Below are 19790 nucleotides of genomic sequence, written 5' to 3'. Positions count from 1 at the left end.
TCTTAGTGCCATGCTGTCCTCACATCAGTGCTCTTTAATTCGAACTAATTTTAATGACTGTTCTTACAACATAGATATTAACAGCCTTGATTTGAGTACTGCACTATTAATCGTTATAATTCTCAAATTTATCTGAAGGAAGTTTTAAATTGCTGTTATGACTATTGACTAAAGTTTCATTTGGCATAAATAAGTATCTGGCACAAGGGCTGTCAGAGCTTGAAATGTTATTTCAAAAATAATGAAAGCTAAAAAACCTCTAAATATATAATACATTCACACAAGAGACAGACGTGCTTAAGGGGAGGCCAAATTATTTTTATTTATTTTTTTTTTAGTAACCAATTGTATTTATGGCAAAAAAGCTCTGCTCCTCCTTTTCAGGAAGTAAGCAGTGCTCAGATTGATGGGTTAGATTCTTTACTCAAATTCGAAAATTAGCTTGGTAATAAAGGAGTAACAAGAATTCCAGATACTACTTCCAGAGCAGAGATCAACAATTCACATCTGGATGAAAATTCCATGTTTACAATGGATTGTGCCACATATTGCAAAACTTTTCAGTAGCACATTAAGCTGTTCACAGTTGAATCTGAACCTTGAGATTAATGAGCTGCTTTCTCCTTTCAAAATGTCATTACCTTGTGCAAATTAGTCAAGTCTTTCCAAGTGTCAAGCACACATTTAAAGCTGTCCATATTTTATATACAAAACACCTACCACTTGGGCAGTGCAAAATACATCCTTTCATAACAAAACTAAAATGTACCTCTCAAAGTATGAACAAGAATATACACATATTACATGATGTACATTATTTACACAGCCATAAAAAATATAGTACAAAAGTTTGTGATTATAAGACTTGACAGTCCTTTCATATTTCATGTTGCAACAAGGCAAGTTTCAATTTCCTGGATGGAGTCCTCTTTGTAACTACCCATAAATCTCGAGTTATGCTTGAACTTTTAGGAGAGTTTTTAAATGGACTGCCATCAGCTCCTTATTTTGGTCAGAATATTCAACAGTGCATCCCACCCAGTGACTGGGAGGCTTTGGAAGGACACTGGGAGATGGCGGGTCACTAAACTTTGCCCCAGCATAACTTTCTTTTTGGTTCACTTCAGTTGGAGAACCAGGTTTCTTTGATCTCATGTTTCTTAAGTTCTCAGTGTTATTAGGCAGCTTTTTCTCTTGCTTTTCAGTTATCTCAGGCGACAGGGAAAGCTGCCAAAAGTTACTTTCATTTTTCTTCACAGATGCGATCTTTGTGAGCGGCATATTACATTTGCTCTTCTGCTTGTTATTCTTGGGCTGTTCACCCAGGTGTACGCTGTGAACAGCCTGGCAGTGGGGAGCGGGAGCCTTCTCAGACTTGCCCATCTTGTTCTTCAAGAACTGCGGAGACAGAGACAGACATTCAAATAGTGCAGGACAGAGCAGCAGCCAGGTGCTGGGCGGCAGGGGAACGTCCCCCGCTCGCTCAGCCAAGGAAAGCGATGTCCCCTCATCGCCCTACCGTTGTCTGTCACTCCACGAGCTGGACGGGGTGAATGAGTCCCCGGGAGCCCAGCGCGCTTCTGGCGGGATTCGCCCGCGCAGCAGCCGAGAACTCCGGCCCGGACCCCGTCCAGCGCAAGAGCTGGGCGCTTCCCTCCCTATCCGGGCGGGGGCGGGGACGCGGCTGCAGTGACCGTGGCAGCCGGCCACCTCCATAGGGCGCTGCACTCCGCACACGTCACCCCCGGGCGCGCGGCCACTAGGCTAAATCCGGCTGTTGCTGGGCGCATCCGCCAACCGCATTGGTGGATTCCCAGAGCCAATCAGCGCAAGCGGCACCTCTTCCCTGCCCCGAGCGAGCGCGAGCGTAACGGAAACTTCCCCTCCCCCCACCGCCCGAAACGGGGAGAATGGGAACCGCTCCCCGGGGCTCCACCCCGGATCCTCTCCATACCTCCTTCCTCAGGGGCTTGCTGGGCGCCGGTCTCGGGGGGGCCGATGCGGGGGGCTCCTCGGCCGGGGCGGTGGGAACGGCTGGTACTGGGAGCGTGTGAACGTCTCCCGGGCCGGGGGCTCCCAGCGGGGCCCTTCTGCCCAGGCCAGCGCGGTGCTGTTGATATTGCTGGTAGCGGCTCGGTAGCAGCCCCGAAGGGCTGGGCCGGATCTTTCCCTTTCTCCGCCTCACTCGTTTCAGCGCCGGCCGCGCGCCAACCCCGGGCCCCGCCAGGCAGCAGCTGGGCTGGTTCTCACAGTTGTTGCCCCCCCGCATGAGGCGTTGGAAGAGGCTGGGGGGTAGCCGCCGGGCGTCCTCAGTGCCTGCCGAGAGCCGGGCTAGGAAGGGTGGCGGCGCCGTGGTGGTGACCATGGCGGGAGTCGGGTGTTCAGAGCTGCACAGGGGGAGAAGAGAGGGTGCTGGGAAGTGGCCGCACAGCGTCCGCAGGGACTTTGGAGGCTTCGATGGTGGTGAAATCCCAGATCCGCTGCTAGGAGAACATGGCGAGGGAGTGAGACGAACTGCGAGGAGCGCCCCAGTGTTGATACTCGAGATGCACACGCCCACTTCCGCCGCAGCACCAATCAACACAGCCAGTGACACGCCTCTCTCTGGTAATGACCAATCCGAAGAGACTGAAGCCATAATAGGACCGCCCTCGCCAATCCAGAAAGACACAAACACTGCAGGACGCGCCCTCTTCATATTTTCTCCAATCAGAAGAGAGACAAACACAACGCGGCACGCCCCCTTGCCTTCAAACAGGCCTATCCGGAAACCGAGAAGCCGAACGAGTCGTGTCTTCTTTTGGTAGCATCTGCCAATCGGATGGGGCACAAACAGAATAGAACTCGCCCCTTCCCTACTCTATAGCCAATCAAGAGAGGCATAAATATTGCGGAACCGCGCGCCTTCTCGTTACAGGTCTTAGCGAGTGCGGGCACGAGCGCTGGGGGGAAGAGAAAGCGGGACGGCGGCGGCGGTTATGGCGGATGGGCGTCGCGGTACTGCCACGGAGACAGGGGGGCCCGGGCAGCAGGAGCAGTTCGGGGTCGAACGGAGCCTGGAGGCGCTGAGCCTGGAGTGCGGCGCGACCGGCGCGGGAGCGCGGCAGCCGGGGGGTCGCAGGGCCACCATCGCCACCGCGCTGGAGCTGGAGGGCAGCGTGCGCCGCGAGGGCCTCCTCACCCACTTCGTAGCCAGCAACCTGCAGCGGAAGATCCAGCTCAGCGCGCCCGCCGCCAGTCCCATCCCCCCCGTAGACCCCGCGGCGCTGCGGGACCTGGTGGCGTTGGCCGGGCAGGTGGCCGCGCAGGTGGATGAGCTGCTGCGGAGCGTGCACTGCGGCCTGCAGGCCCTGACCGCCCTGAGCGTGGGCTGCATCCAGACCTACCGCGACGGCGTGGAGAGCCTGGGCGAAGCCGTGGACACCAGCATCCGAGCTATGTACACGCTGGTGGCGCGGTGCGAGGAGCTGGACCTGGCCATGCAGCCCGTACCGGCCCTAGCCAGGCGTATCCGTGACATGAAGGGCACGCTGGAGCGGCTAGAGGGGCTCTGCAAATAGCACCCTGGGGCGGCTGTAACCTCTCAGTCGATGGCCCACGTTGCTCAAACACCATGTGCCTAATCCAACAAGCCATGTCCAGCAGCTGCTGCGCTTTCGCACATACCGCACCTCGGCGTGCGGCAGCTCAGGAGCTGATCACAAGCACAGGATTGATACTCGGGGAAAGTTGGAGTCTCCTCGAAAGCACTTCATGCTCATCTGCCTTGATCTTTGAGCTTGGGGGTGGCTTCTTCCACTGCTGTTTTTGTTGAATGTTTTCTTCTAAAATACCAGTGAATAGTTCCACTAAACTTAAATAAAGATATTTGCTATTTTTTCTCCTCTCAGTAAAGACTGAGGTATTTTGAGTTCTAGTCTCCTGACAACTCTTTCCATAGATGCTACAATCTGTTTTCCTTAATTTTTTCAGGCCATTTGTGATCATCTTGTTCATGGAAGCAGTTGCAGAATGGGACTCAAAGAGCCTCTAAGACTTCTTTTGGTTGAAGGAACCATGGTAGTCAGGATATACTAATTCTCTGTTTTTGCAGAACTGTTCAGAAGCATAACAGCTTAAAATTCAGTTATGTAAATCATTTACCTTTTAAAATAATCTACGTGGCATTCCTGTTTTAAATTAGGCCATGCTTCCTCCACTAAAGTTATGTAATAGTTCGAGCATCTGATACTTTATGGACTACTGGAGTTGAAAAATAACTCATTCTCACGGAGAAGCTAAGATTTGCAGCTGTGTTAAAACTAAAACCTGTTTTCCATACCATCTTAACAGTTATGACAGCTGCTAAATTCAGGGCAGACAAAGTGGTAATCAAAGAATTGGTTTTAATTAGTATTCTCATAAAATACTAGTGCTGTATTATCAGAAAATGGAATTTTTTTTGCCTGCTTTTGTAGTTAAGCCAATAATTGGATTTAAAATCTCTCATGGGTTCCTTGGAATGTAGTAAATCCTGAATATCGGACTACTGTAACTTTCTCTTGTACTCTTGTCATCAAGACAGTGTTGAACTAGTGCCCCAGCATACTCCTGCTCTTAATAGGAGTTACTGTTCTGGTCTGCATGCGGCTATTAAAGCTTTCATTGCACTTTTCATATGAAGCAGGGCTATTCTCACCAAATTCTTCTCACCTGAACTTTACTTTCAGTGGAGAAAATAATTCTTTGCTTTTCTTCCTAACAATTGGTGTGGTTTCAATAACACAGAATTAATGCTGGATTGGATTCCACAGATGGCAGCACTTCTTTGATAGGCAAATCAATTCCTTTATAGTTTCTTGAAACCGTTCAAGATACTTGAATATGTCAGGACAAATAGTGCTGTATAAATGTAAAAGGGTCTCTTTTTTTTGGTTTTTTTTTTATTATGTCTTTCATTACAATGGGTTTTACTTACAGGTGAGATTAGAAACAAGCTGCATGTTCATCAGTAGAGCCTGTAAATCTGCAGATATCCACAGACCATTTTTGTGGATTGGATGCAGATACAAATTTTGTATCCATGCAGAGTTCTATTCCTGCGTTCTACTTCACTGCCACTCAGGACACAAGATATGGCTACAAGAACCAGTTTGTCCCTACTTAGAGGGACAGCCGTCTTGTTTGCATCTTTTCCCCTTGAATTCTCACTGTTACTGTAGCACCTGTGCTGCTTCCACTTTGATAACAGTGGCAGGAGCATTAGTATTGACTGGCTGTTGGTGTTTTTATCACGGTGTGGTGTAGGCCGGCCTAGACCAAGTATATACAACATGGAAGTAATATAGTGGCAATTGGTCTATGCTAGTGCTAGCATTGGCAGAGTTGTGCTGATGCTTCAACAGCAGTGTGAATTTTTAAGAAAAAGCTCATTGCAGATAAAAGCAGTAAATGCATAGCGCTCGTAAGGATAGGGACTGCAGTCTGAAGGCAGACAGGAGAACGCTAAAGGATAACTGTTCTTTTTCTGCTGTCTTAGTAGGTCTCATCTCTGATGCTGCTTTGGGGCTGCTCTGTTTCCTGATGTGGAGAAATGAGACGCAAATATCTTAAGTATATCTGCAGCCCAGACAGGCAGAGCAGCTTTGGTTTACCACCACTACCTCATCTGCCTTTTCACACATGCAATGGAATGTGCTTTAAGACACCAAAAAGTCTTCGTTACTTTTTGCAATATGAGTCATAACTTAAATTAAAAAAAAATCTCTTTAGAGTGGGAGATGCTGGAATGTTTGTTGCTGCGATATAAAGCAGTGGTAGTGGTTAACATTCTTAATAGCAAACTACATTTCTATCCTGTCCATCACCAATCCTTTTTACCTTTTTCAACATAGGCCCTAACTTGCTTAATTGCTAAATGAAAAGGTGAATGATAAAATCTACTTAAGTGCAGATTCCTGGCATAGACTTGTCTCCTGCTCTAATCACCTCTCTGGTGCCACTGAGCTAACTTGCTGCCATCTGTATGCAGCACATATTTCAGATATTAAATAAGTGCATTTCCTAGACAGGTAAACAAGGATGCCTTGAACTTAAAACTGTTTTATGTAAAGTCTATTTCTAGACAGTTCAGTTCAAAGTTCCTACATCTTTCTCACAGTTCTTTAAAACAACAGAACATGCAGGCCAGATTCTGCCTTCTGGTACAACTCATTGGGTTTGCACTGGTCTAAGTGAGGACAGAAATTTGACAGGTAAAAGTTCAATACTCATTCTCCTGAGCAATGGATTTATTGAAGTGCCTACTGCACAAATAAAATGTTTCATGCATGTGTTTTTATACAGTACAACTACTTTATTCAAAATGTTTTCTGAACATAAAATCCCCTAGGGGAAAAAGGGGAGGATTGGAAAGTTGAGAGGTATTGAGTATGTGTTTCACACCCAGGGATCTAACCAAGACTAGGATAACAGCAAGTATTGAATTAAAAGGTTCATGTAACTGGAATTTGCCCATATTTATTTTTTCATTGTGCATGTGTAATCGGCATCACACAGCTAGTCTACAGGTAAGCTTAGCAGAATTTTATTTTTATTTCTTACTTTTCAGGGTGTTCTATTTTTTAACTATTTTTAATTTACATTTTTGGGGAAATTAAGGGAGGTTCAGGGTTAGGGCAACTCTGACAGCAGATGGACTCCCAGTATTGACAGTGGGCTTCAGAGAGCTCTCTGGGAGGGCAAGGGGCCCAAGACACCCGGGTACAAGATGCAGGGGAGACACTGAGATCTGGTGACACAGAGACCCCTGGCCAGAGCTGTGAGGAGGACAACAAACCACCCAGTTATGGGAGAGTCCACCCTTCTACTGAATGGATCCTGCCTGGGTACAACTCCCACTGAGGGAGTGGAGCCATGATAGCAGTTGTACAGGGTTCCCTGCATAACCACAGGTTCAGTAATGCCTGATCCATGCAGGTGCTAGATGAATGGGGAGGCTGAACTGACTGACTGTAATGGGTGGATTTTTTTTCTGTGTCAATTTCTGTGTGTCCTACAAAATCAACATTTACAGAAACCAGTTATTTAAATTGAATCCTACCAAGCCTGTTTACGCTACTGGATGTTGTGCATGAACTACTGATTCTCTAATCTTGCCTGGAAAATATATTTTTAATTATATGACAACTACAAAATTATTTGCTGAAGGGTTTTGCTGATTAGATAACTCTAAACTGTATGGTTTCAGAGTAGCAGCTGTGTTAGTCTGTATCCACAAAAACAACAGGAGTACTTGTGGCACTTTAGAGACTAACAAATTTATTTGACTATAAGCTCTTGTGGGCTACAGCCCACTTCACAGGATGTATAGAATGGAACATATACTAAGGAGATTTTATTCACACACACACACACACACACACACACACACACACACACACACACACACACACCTCAGGGGAAATGCAGTTAGTAGTGCTCTTGTGGAAAGTGTAAGGGAATGCATCATGGACTCATCATATCTCTTCTTGTACACGCATAGACATTGGTACATCCGGCTGCATTACATCTCAATCTAAATACAACTCCCGGGAGATGAACACATAGTAAGAAGGGCGATGGAGCTGAACCATATTGGTACAGGGATAACCCCAATCAGGCGTTCTCCGGCAGGTGAAAGCCCGGTTCACACCTTCCAACTCCTCAGGTTCAGATAATAATAATATACCACAAGGGGAGGGAGGAATAGCTGACTGAAGCTGTAAAGTTGGGTGGCCGGATCTGCGGGTTCTCCTGTGTGGATTTCTGTGTCAATTGTCTACTGGTGTTCACTATAAGTGGAAAAAATCAACCATTTACAGAAACCTTATTTAAATTGAATCACTACAAAGCCTGTTTTGATCGATGCTACTTGGAAAGGGTTGCGGCTTCGAACTATGATTCTCCGCGTAGAGGCGATGCCTGAAATAATTTTTTAATTAAATAAGACAACTCTCAACAAAATTATTTGCTGAAGGGGTTGTGCTGATTTTTAGAATACTCTAAACTGTAGGTTTGCAGAGTACACTGTTTTAGTCTGTAATACAAAAACAACAGGTTTGTGGCATTTAGAGACTATACAAATTTATTTGACTATAAAGCTCTTGTGGCAACAGCACTTCACAACATTTAGAGATGACATATACTAGGAGATTTTATTCAACACTCGGGCCAGCATCACGCTGATTCTGCAGACACAGAAATAACACAAACACACACCAGCACACACACACACACACCACACATGCACACACAACAACACACACACACACACAATCACACACACACAAAAGACACACCACAACACACACACACACGCAAGTGCCCAACCAACTCTGAAAAAGCTAATTTAATGAAGATGAAGCTATTATCAAGCAGGCAGAAAAAAAACTTTGCTAGTGAATAACAAGATCACCCCATTCAGACAGTTTGAATCTATTTCCCCATATTAAGTATCCTCACACCTTCTTGTCAATGTATGTAATGGCTCAGCCATTCCCAGTCTCTATTTAAGCCTGAATTGATGGTATCTAGTTTGCATATTAATTCAAGTTCAGCAGTTTCTTATTGGAGTCTGTTTTTGAAGCTTTTCTGTTGCAAGATTGCCATTTTTAAGTCTGTTACTGAGTGACGGGAGAGGTTGAGGTATTCTACTGGGTTTTTGACCATCACTTAAAACAAACCATAATAGGGCCAAAAATGCCACCATGGCTAAACAATAGAGTAAAAGGCAGTTAGTGACCAAAAGACATCTTTTAAAAAGTGGAGGTCAAAGTGGAGGTTATTTTCCCTACTGGGGAAAATAAAAAAGAACAAACTTTGGCAAGTCAAGTAATAGTCTAATTAGACAGGCCAAAAAGAATTTGAAGAGTAACCGACAAAAACTAAATAGAAATTTTTTTTAAATACATCAGAAGCAGGAAGCCTGCCAAACAAGTGCTGGGGCAACTACATGACTGAGGTGCTAAAAGAGCACTCAGAGAAGACATGGCCATTGCAGAGAAGCTAAATGAATTCTTTATGTTGGTCTTATCACTTAAATCAGCCTTTCTATCAGACAAATAGCAGATTATCATTGGAACCTTTTTAAAAAAATTGGTATTACATTGGTTATCTTAAGCGATAGTCACATAAATACCACCCTTTACTGGAAACCTACTGACTGCTATACTTACCTACATGCTTCCATCCAGGACACACCACAGGATCCATTGTCTACAGTCAAGCTCTAAGATACAACCATATTTGCTCCAGTTCCTCAGACAAGCACCTACAAGATCTCTATCAAGCATTTTTAAAACTACAATACCGACCTGCTGAAGTGAAAAAACAGATTAACAGAGCCAGAAGAGTACCCAGAAGTCACATACTACAGGACAGGCCCAACATAGAAAATAACAGAATGCCACTAGCTCCCACCTTCAGCCCCCAACTAAAACCTCTCCATCGCATCATCAGAGATCTACAACCTATCCTGAAAGATGATCCCTCACTCTCACAGAGCTTGGGAGACTGACCTGTCCTCGCTTAAAGACAGCTCCCCAACCTGAAGCAAATACTCACCAGTAACCACACACCACCGAACAAAAACACTAACCCAGGAACCTAGCCTTGCAACAAAGCCTGATGCCAACTCAGTCCACATATCTATTCAAGTGACACCATCATAGGACCTAATCACATCAGCCATACCATCGGGGGCTCATTCACCTGCACATCTACCAATGTGATATATACCATCATGTGCAAGCAATGCCCCTCTGCCATGTAAATTGGCCAAACCAGACAGTCTCTACGCAAAAGAATAAACGGACACACGTCTGACATCAGGAATCATAACACTCAAAAACCAGTAGGAGAACACTTCAACCTCTCTAGCCATTCAGTAACTGATTTAAAGGTGGCAACTTTGCAACAGAAAAGCTTCAAAAACAGTCTCCAACGAGAAACTACAGAACTTGAATTAATATGCAAACTAGATACCATCAATTTAGGCTTGAATAGAGACTGGGAATGGCTGAGCTGTTGCACACATTGAATCTATTTCCCCATGTTCAGTATCCTCACAGCTTGTCAAACTGTCTGAAATGGGTCATCTTGATTATCACTACAAAAGTTTTTTTTTCTTCTTCTGATAATTGCTGATCTTAACTAATTAGTCTCTTAGAGTTGGTAGGGCAACTCCCACCTTTGTGTGTGTGTGTCCTTGCTATATGTTCCATTCTGTGCATCCGATGAAGTGGGCTGTAGCCCTCAAAAACTTATACTCAAATAAATTTGTTAGTCTCTAACGTGCCACAAGTAGTCCTTTTTGTCTAAACTGCATATGTATTCTCAATTATTTGTATACAGAAAGTGAGGTGTACCCATATAGATACCCACTGAGCTTTAAGAATAGTTGAATTCTGCCCAGGCTATAGGCTTGAAGCCTACTCAGAAACTAGCCTGCCATAGAACATATTTCAGTGAGCCAACCAGGGTTAAAAATGCATGGATAACTGCAGCAAGCTTTACATCAAAGAGATATTATCACAATAGCCTTTACAGGTGCACATGCAACAGATTTTTTTGCTCCCAGTAGCATCTGAGAACCCAGGAGCAATCAGGGATTGAAAAGTGTCACCTAAATCATGAAATAATTTATCTAAAAGTGGGTGAGCCCCCTTGATGGAAAAAGATAACATATCCACAATACTCTCAAGTTACGCCCACTAATATCACTTTGGTCCTGTCAAGGTTCCTTCCCCACTCTGAACTTTAGGGTACAGATATGGGGACCTGCATGGACACTTCTAAGCTTAATTACCAGCTTAGATCTGGTATCGCTGCCACCATCCCCCAAGCACTATTTTTTTCCCTGGGTAGTTTTGAGGGACTTCACCAATTCCCTGGTGAACACAGATCCAAACGCCCTGGACACACAATTAAGGAGAAATTATAACCATTCTCCCCCCCCCTTCCCCCATCAATTCCTGGTGAGTCCAGTATCCAATCCCTTGATTAAACAAGGAAAATCACGGTATAAGAAAAGGCTTTTTATTAAGAAAGAAAGGTAAAGACCTCTGGGAGAATTAGCATTACCAGCTCTACTCACGACAGAATTCAAACCAGGAGGATGTTACCCTGGCATAAATTAGTTACACAAAAAAATACGCAAGAACTCCAATTGATTCTACCTCATAATTGCATAAGACAGGTTAAGAAGAAATAAACATAAACCTATTTATTCCTTTCTAAAACTTACTACTCTGATAAGAGGCTGGTTCCTTGATCTTTTTCACTCTGGCTGAAACTGAAACTCTAAACAAAGGAAAAACTTCCCTCCTTTCTTTTGAACCATCTTGTTCCCTCATTGGTTCCTCTGGTCAGGTGTTAGCTAGGCTTGGTGAAGTTTTTAACCCTTTACAGGTAAAAGAGGAATTAACCCGTAACCATCTGTTTATGACAGGTCCTATATATATATTAACTATAAAGTTCAATCTTACTAAACATGACGTACAGTTGAAACATGCATTAAAGGCCTTGATCTTGCAGGTTGATCTGTGCAGTCACCCACATCCTTCCACATATAGCACAAGTTACAGGCCTTTTTAAAAAAAAAGTGTTAGCCTAGTACTGGCTTTAAATAGTAATTCAATTGCAGTCAAGTTTTTTTTAGTTCTAACTTTCCATTTAAAATGATTACATCAATAGACTTAAATAGCTTCTTGTATCGCACTTTCTAAATAATTTGAAAGTGATCCATTGTTAGTAAAGTATCACTAATGTGAATACAAACATTTGCACTTTTAAAATGGTGCTTTTTGTGTTTTTGGTAAAATAGGCTTGTATATTAATTTGGGCTCTAATCCTACAATTTGTTTCTACAGGGATAGGCTCTGTACCTGCAGAGACCCATTATCTTTATTTCAGAGTCAAGTACAGGAGTAGGGCCTCAGGCAGTAATTTTTGACAGTGATGCCAAATGATGAGCATGAAGCAAAAGTAAATATGAACTGTTTTTTACATTGCCATTAGAGGGGAAATCTGGTTGTAATTTTTTAATCTGCAAATATTGTTATGGGCCTGTTTTGGAAGAGGTGTGTTTTTTTTTATTATAAGGTCTTCGGTTCATGCAACATAATGTTCTTCCATTGAATGAGGCAAAGGACCTGTGGAAAGAGTATGTGATACTGTAATTAAAGATTGTATCATGAATCATATGCACAAAGGGGCTGAATGAATGCTGTACAAGCAATCTTAGTTCTGGTATTTCCTAATGTCTGAGGCCTTGACTTTGAAGGCAGTGTTCTTTTAAATAGTTTTGTGGTATGTAATCTTTATAGAAGATGAAAATTATATATTTGGTTCTTTAAGATATTGCTGACTGAAGGGGCTTTAAAGGTTATGTGCATATTTTGTTCTATTTCATCAACCAAGCCAAGTCAGTCAACCTTACAATTTATTTATCTTGGTCTACTCCAATTTCCCTAAATGAACTTGTGCCAAAATAAAGTTCACAAAGTCAGAAGAAAAAAATTTAATATTTTTTATTAAAGCTAATGTTAAAATATATATATATAAAAAATACATAGGTTGGGAAAAGAGTGTCTGTACATCTCGGTGTAGTGCTTAGATTATCCACAAATACAAAGTTAGTTTTTTAAAAATCATATGACACATAATCAGCAATAACCCAAATTTAGGTGAATAGATTTAACAATACAGTTTAGATATTAAAATCCGAATACTCCAGTACATCATTCCTGAAAAGTTGTACAGAGATTTGGTTGCAGAAAGCAAAATATATCAATGAGTGGAGATTGTCCCTCAGTAATTGAGAATTAGGTTGACTGTCCATTTAGAAAATACAATCCATGAGGAAAACGAGAAGTCCGGTGGCACCTTAAAGACTAACATTTATTTGGGCATAAACTTTCATGGGTAAAAAACCCACTTCTTCAGATGTGAAAATTACAGAAACAGGCATAAATATATATTGTCACATGAAGAGAAGAGAGTTACCTTACAAGTGGAGAACCAATGTTGAAGGACAATTTAGTCAAGGTGGATGTGGTCCACTCCCAATAATTGATGAGGAGGTGTCCATACCAAGCAGGGGTGGCTCCAGGCCTTAGCACGCCAAGCGCGTGCTTGGGGTGGCAAGCCGCGAGGGGCACTCTGCCGGCACCTGCGGAGGATCCACTGGTCCCGCGGCTTTGGCAGACCTCCCACAGGCACCCTCCATAGGCATGCCTGCGGGAGGTCCACTGAAGCCGCGGGCCCAGCGGACCGTCCGCAGGCAAGCCGCCAAGGGCGGCCTGCCTGCCATGCTTGGGGCAGCAAAATCCCTTCTAGTATTGCCACTGTCCAGTGATGTGTTCTATGTAGATGTCCCTTGACCACTGACACAATCCTAAACAAAGGAATGGTTGGAACTTGTAGAACTTTCCTTACTTTTCAGGAGCTGTGATTCAGTATGTCCTAGACAGATCTCCTTTGATGTTCTGATTGCCACCATAACTCTGTTTTTAATGGGTTGTTTATTTCAGTGAATAGTGAAATTTTCTTTTTTTCTGATGAAGATGCAACTTGTTCTGTCTCATTCCTCTAAGGGGAATTTTGTTAATGATACAAAATCATTGACTCTTAGTTGGTCCCAAATACTTTACTAAACAAAACATCAGTATATCTGAAGTAAAACAAAACAAAAAATCAACTGAAGCATGAGAATCACTGGACTAAATGATCTACTGGTTCTTCCAGCCTTAAACTCTATGAAACTATGTATGGAAATAAATAGCTATACATAAATAAAGTAGAAAACAAAATATCACTAGAATTATCTCTAGTTTTGTCACTTTAATAATCCTGACTATATAGTGTTTGTTCAGATTTTATTATTGATAATATTTGGTAGAAATTAGAAAATTTACCATATAGTGGGAAATTCCTGATTTTTTTTTTTTTTTAAAACAACAAAAAAACAAAATCACAAATCTTTCTGTGAACTTTGCTAGGTCTTTTGGGTGTGTAGTTTTTTCCCCCTAGCAAACCTTGGCATTTTTAATAAAACATGAGCAACAGACTTTTACAATCTAACCAAACAGCAACAACAAGTTTTATTGGCTAACATCACTTGAAAATAAACACTGCTGAAGTCAAAGTACTCACTGACTTTGTTCCTCTTTCCTTTATGACAGCTGAGCTCTTTACTTACTCATTTTCAGACAGGGACTTTCCTTTTAGACTCTCTCAGCTGGAAGGAGAGTAGGGGTTTTCTCTGCCTAGTTCTTGTTGGAATTTTTATTTTCCAGTAGCTCTTTCTGTACAGAGATTGTAACGAATGATATGTATTGTTCTCTTCCCTCCCCCTCCTCTTTTTAAACTTCTGCTAAATTATTTTTACTTCCTGTGTTGACCTGTTCTTTGTGCCTGATAGACAGAAATTTGATATCTACAGGATTCCCTCTTCTATATTATTTCAAATCCATTAGTTCATATCTACTACCAAAACCCTTGTCTAGGCCCCAATTATTGCTCAACACGATTGCTGCAACCTACTGTTCTTTGTCTCCCAGACACTTGTTTTAGCTCTTCTTCAATTTGACCAAATTGCTGACAAAGAAGGTGGCCTCCCTTGCTCACTATTCAGACTTATATTCAGACCCTCTTCAAGCGCCATCATTTGCTTCCTCTCACCTTGTTCCCCAGCTTCAAGCTCTTTGCTTCTGCCTCCAATTCCCTGTACAGTTTAGGTCTGTCTCTCTGATCTTGTTTTTTACCTCCTGCCTAGTCACTTCGCTCTGATTAAGCCACACAGCTATTATAATATATGCTTGGAAATCATGCCCTCCCAAAGTCCAAGCAGCATAAAGATACTTTCTTCTTGTTAGGGGTTTTCATCCCCTTCCTCCCAGAGTTCATGGTGGTGGAATGAGTTTATAAGACACAATTACAGAGGATTACAATACAAACACTTAATATCACCTTATAATATGGGGTACAGATGTTATAAGTGAGATTAGTACATGTAGTGTCTTACAAGCATTTCATAAAATCTAAATACATTCTTATAAGCTTAACAATATTAACATACAGGTGAGCCAGAGTGGGTTTCCAAATATGTGTTGTTCAGTGTTCAGTTGAGGCCAATAGGTCCGCCAGCACATGGTCTGCCAGCATCATACCAACTACCTGACCAGGATGGTGATGGTGACTTTGAAATGTTCGTGGAGATTAGAGAAGCAACAAAAACAGAAACCCTCAAAATAATGGGGGATTTCAACTATCCTGTTATTGATTGGGAACACGTCCCTCAGGCCGGGATGCAGAAATTACATTTCTAGATAGCATTAATGACTGCTTCTTGGGCAGCTAGACCTGGAACCCACTAATGGAGAGGCAATTCATGATTTAGTCTTACAGGATGAACAGCATCTGGTTCAAGATATATAGCTGAAACACTTGGTAATATGACCATAATGTAATTAAATTTAACATCTCTTGTGCTGGTGCTGGGGGAGACAGGCCGACAATGTGGGAGCCCCAGCTGCTGCTGGCCACTACTCTGGCACCAGCTGCTGCGGTGATGTTGCTGCTCTAGTGCTGCTGCAGCCGCCTGCCTGCTGGGCCTGCTGCTGCCGACAAGGGGATGCCACATGCCCAGCTCCTGCTTCTCCCCACTCATTCCCTGTTCCCTTCTTTTCCCCATCTCCACCCCCTTCCTCTCCCCACTGTCCCTGGCCCCATCCCATCCCCTTCTCTTCTCCCTGCCTTATCTCATTGTCTCTTACTCCCACCCCCTTTCCCCCAGTCCCCCTGCCCTTCTTGCCCTGCCGCCCCCTCACTGTTATACAGGAAACAGGAGGGCACTAGGAACAGGAAGTGGCAGCAAGCTGTCTGGGCAGTGACCCAGAACACAGGAGAACAGCTGCTCTGTCCCGCCCCACGTTCCATGAGCTGAAATGTGCAGGGGTAGTAGGTTGACCAGACAGCAAGTGTGAAAAATCGGGACAGAGGGTAGGGGGTAATAGGCTTCTATATAAGAAAAAGCCTCAAATATCAGGACTGTCCCTATAAAATTGGGACATGATCTGGTCACCCTAGGGGGTAGGGGGAGGAGGAGGTGCAGTGTGGATAGGACAAAGTCCCTCTCTCCCCTGGCAGGCAGAGCAGACCAAGCCCTGCAGAGTATCTCCTCCACTCGCAGAAATTGGTGAGAGGGAAGGAAGTGTCACTTGACCACTTGTAACACCTCCCTCTGTTTGGCGGGGAGGGGGGGAATGCTCCCCCTGCATTCCCCCAAATTATGACCATGCTAAAACTATAAATGGGGTCAAAAAAGAACTCGATACGTTTCTGAAAGATACGTTCATCAATGGCTATTAGCCAAGATGGGCATGGATGCAATTCCATGGCCTTGGTGTCCCCAAACTTCTGAATGCTGGAAGCTGCAACTAGATGATAGGGGATGGATCACTCAATAAACTGCCCTGTTCTGTTCACTCTCAATGAAAAACATTTGGCACTGGCCACTGTCAGAGATAGGGGTAGATGGATCATGTCTCTGACCGAGTATGGCCATTCTTATGTTCTAAGCTGTTTAAGAAAATAATGCTACTGTAGTTCTGAGTGCTATCATCAATTAAAACCTTTTATAAGGAGACAAGAAAATTAATCTAGCTGCCTAGATTTTTTGCTGAGGATTATGTTCATGAACACCACTTCTGATACCTTATATGATAGGGGCAGGTGATGCAATATCTGTGAAATATGCTCGACTCCCCAGAAGAAAATTCAGTGCGGTTATCCTCCTGTGTGCAGTCCTCTCTTTGGCTTTCTAAATGTAAAAGTTATCTGTTGTTAGAATCATGAAAAGAGAAAAAAGGTTGAGACAAGACTGATGACATAAAACTCAGTTCTGTCCCCCTCCACACATATAGCTCTAAGTGATTCCATTGGAGCTATCTGACTGTATTTATATATTTTAATAAATATGAAACTTGCAAGTCAAAGGGCAGGTCTCCCTCACCCTGGATTCCTCTCCACAAACAGTCCTCACACACTCCTGCATTGGTTCATAATAGGGTGACCTGAGAGTGTGAAAAATCAGGACCCTATTTTTTTCAGGGTGCGGGGATAGTTGCATATATAAGACAAAGCCCCTAATATCAGGACATCTGGTCACCTAGTTCACCACCACTGGCTTTATTTACAATGTGCTATACCATTCCTTGCCTTCCCACAAAATGCTTTTTTAACTTGTCTCTAGGCACAAAGAAAGAGTGGTCTGAGGTCTCTGAGATCCTGCGTTTCTTTAGCCCTTTCTTCCTTCTTCTTTCTGCCTCTTTTTTAAGTGTCCTCAGCTGAAGAGCTGGAACATCTTGGTTAATAACTTAGTACTTAATCAATTATCTCACCAATTTGGCCTGTGTGGGGACACTTACAAAGTGAACACAGTGGTGAGTCAGCTTTAGGCTACACATGGTCTGTCAGAGTGGACAAAGTAATATGGTAATAAAAGGAACATTTCAAAACTTAAGAATGTAGGATTTGACAAACCAGATCAGGCCATTAGTCCATCAAACCTTATATCCTGCCTTTAGCAGGGCCAACAGCTTGGTTCAGAGGAAGGTGTCCCCTCCTCCAGCCCCAGTTGCATATATTCAGCAGTGTTGCATGTTGCAACACAAAAGTGCAATGTTCTACATAAAAGGCTGTATGGGAAATTACCTTCAGATAGAAATTCAGCCTCTGACCCACTATACATCTGTGTCACTGAGGGCCCATCTGCTCTTTAAATAGAACCATGTCAGGGACCTGGTTATAATCTGATTCCAACCTATAGTGTAGATAAGATCTTGACCATATGATTGAACAGTGCTAAAACTTTGGACTATCCAAGACTTTAGAATGGCTTGGTAACAGAGTTAAGATTTAATTTACACTACAGAATAAAACTAGGGTTGCAATAGGGGCCCTATAATGGTTTGAATTGTAAGACAGCCATGTCCTAAAACAGACAGCAGCATAACAAGCTGTGGATATGTTGCATAAGTGGTAACTATATAACATCCAGACTTTGTGAATTCTGTTTAGATCATGTTCAAAATTACACTAAAAGAGCCTTTTAGTTTATCCAGCATGACAGAAACTTGTGTTTTAAGAGACTTTGTAAGGAAAAAAAATCACCTCCATTATTTGTATTGTGTTGTACAGCTACAATTCAAATGGGAAAAAATCATGATTAACCAATGTGTCATAATAAAAATGGAAAATCATTTTATTAAATATTTTAAGTACCTGTCAAATATTCTAAAGATTTCCATTCCAAACAAAAGCCAGGCTCTGCAGCATTTTGGTGAAGCATATTTTCATTGTCATATACGTATGTACATAAAAATACTATATTTGAACCTTAAATTGATCAAGATGACTGAGCAGGTCACTATCTGAAGTAAAAGCTATGGAGTATATTTCCTGTATGTATTAATATAAATCAGAAGTGAAATTGCATAATTTGTTGATGACTACTGCATTTACATAGTGTTTTGGAAATTCTTGATTGCAACATTCATTTATCAGCAGATAAATATTTGCCTTTGTGAAACCAAGCATAGACTAATTTTGGCCTTACTTATTTACGACCTAAGTTTTAAGATTGGGAGAAAGAGACTCTCTTAGAAATAATTAAGTTAGTTACGCTGTGCTGCCAGCTTTCATTGTCAGGAGAGACAAAACAGGAACGGGAATAAAACTCAAGTTTATTTCCGTATGTGTTTGTAAGTGAAACCACATGACATGGATATGCTGCTGGCACCAATTTGCATAACACTTTGGAAATTCCTGAAGTAGGACACAAACATTTTAGGGGCTGGACATACTTAACCAGGAAATCCAGTCATACCATTATGCAATATGTATTTACTGGAATCACAAGTCACTACGCATGCTTAGTTTGCATATCTTTAGCTATTAACTCTCTGTCCTATGTAAAGAGCACCCAGTTGAAACAAACCTGAAAAGTCTGATCATAGTCTCTCTACTCCACTTCTTTCAATTAGTGAGCTAATTATGTCAGTGTACACATCACAATCTTGTCCTGCCGATGTAAGTGCCCTAATATACCGACATAATAACTCCACCTCCACTAGAGGCATAGGGCTTATGTTGGTGTAATTAGGGTGACGCAGTGTCTGTGTAGACACTGCATTACTTATATTGGCTGTTGGCTATCTTGTCAATTTCATGGTTCCACACTGCTACCTGGAGGCTCCCTGCTCAGGGAGCAGAGAAGCATGGGTGCTGCCCCCCACTCTTGGCTGGGAGCAGGGAGCCAAGAGCCCGGGGGAGAGGAGAAGGGACAGCTGGGCTCCCAATGTGGAGGTGTGCAGTGCTCACAGCCCTGACTCTCAGCCCCCTATACTGCCCCTCTTCAGTTGGCAGAAGCGGTCCTGGTGAGGATGCACACTGCTGACAGAAGGAGGGTAGTGCGCAGTAATTACTGCCGTGCCTGTAAGTAGACTTAACATAAGTTGACTTAAGTCTGTAGTGTAGTAAGTGAAGTCACCACATCTATTTGTGGTTAAATTAAGCCAAAGTTGATTTGACATAGTATAGAAAACAAGTGAAAACCACAAACAAAAGTTAAATAGATGATAAATATAACTAAAGTAACCCCTGCAAAAGGTGCGCTATCCCTTGTTAACTGATCATTCTGAGAGACAGAATTTCTCTTTGCTGTAACAAGCTGGTAACTAGCATTGCAGCACCCCCATGTTTTACGCGGG

The 19790-nt window shown here is 43.0% G+C and overlaps 2 protein-coding genes across 2 annotated transcripts; one reads left to right on the top strand and one right to left on the bottom strand.

Moving 5' to 3' along the window:
- Positions 1 to 297: 297 nt before the first annotated feature.
- On the bottom strand, positions 298 to 2653 carry PNRC1 (proline rich nuclear receptor coactivator 1). The gene is made up of 2 exons (XM_032787729.2): positions 1955 to 2653; positions 298 to 1398 (listed from the first exon to the last, which is right to left on the bottom strand). Exons 1-2 carry the CDS (start codon positions 2636 to 2638, stop codon positions 955 to 957), a joined length of 1128 nt encoding a protein of 375 aa, XP_032643620.2. The 5' UTR covers positions 2639 to 2653; the 3' UTR covers positions 298 to 954.
- Positions 2654 to 2904: 251 nt separating this feature from the next.
- On the top strand, positions 2905 to 3883 carry LOC116829105 (BLOC-1-related complex subunit 6-like). Its single transcript, XM_032787730.2, has one exon. The coding sequence runs from the start codon at positions 2979 to 2981 to the stop codon at positions 3558 to 3560; it is 582 nt and encodes a 193-aa protein (XP_032643621.1). The 5' UTR covers positions 2905 to 2978; the 3' UTR covers positions 3561 to 3883.
- The last annotated feature ends 15907 nt before the right edge of the window (positions 3884 to 19790 follow it).

This window comes from Chelonoidis abingdonii, chromosome 3 (assembly GCF_003597395.2).
Source record: "Chelonoidis abingdonii isolate Lonesome George chromosome 3, CheloAbing_2.0, whole genome shotgun sequence".
NCBI classification, from domain to species: Eukaryota; Metazoa; Chordata; order Testudines; family Testudinidae; genus Chelonoidis; species Chelonoidis abingdonii.
Note: the sequence above shows the minus strand (reverse complement) of the source record. Positions and strands in the feature narration are given on the sequence as shown.

What these genes read in the sequence shown, in the direction of transcription:
- PNRC1 (XM_032787729.2), bottom strand. Translation starts at nt 2,638, where the DNA reads ATGGCTTCAGTCTCTTCGGATTGGTCATTACCAGAGAGAGGCGTGTCA. An exon ending in GCAAGCCCCTGAGGAAGGAG is followed by an intron (nt 1,399 to 1,954) that starts GTATGGAGAGGA and finishes CTGTCTCCGCAG; the next exon opens with TTCTTGAAGAACAAGATGGG.
- LOC116829105 (XM_032787730.2), top strand. Translation starts at nt 2,979, where the DNA reads ATGGCGGATGGGCGTCGCGGTACTGCCACGGAGACAGGGGGGCCCGGG.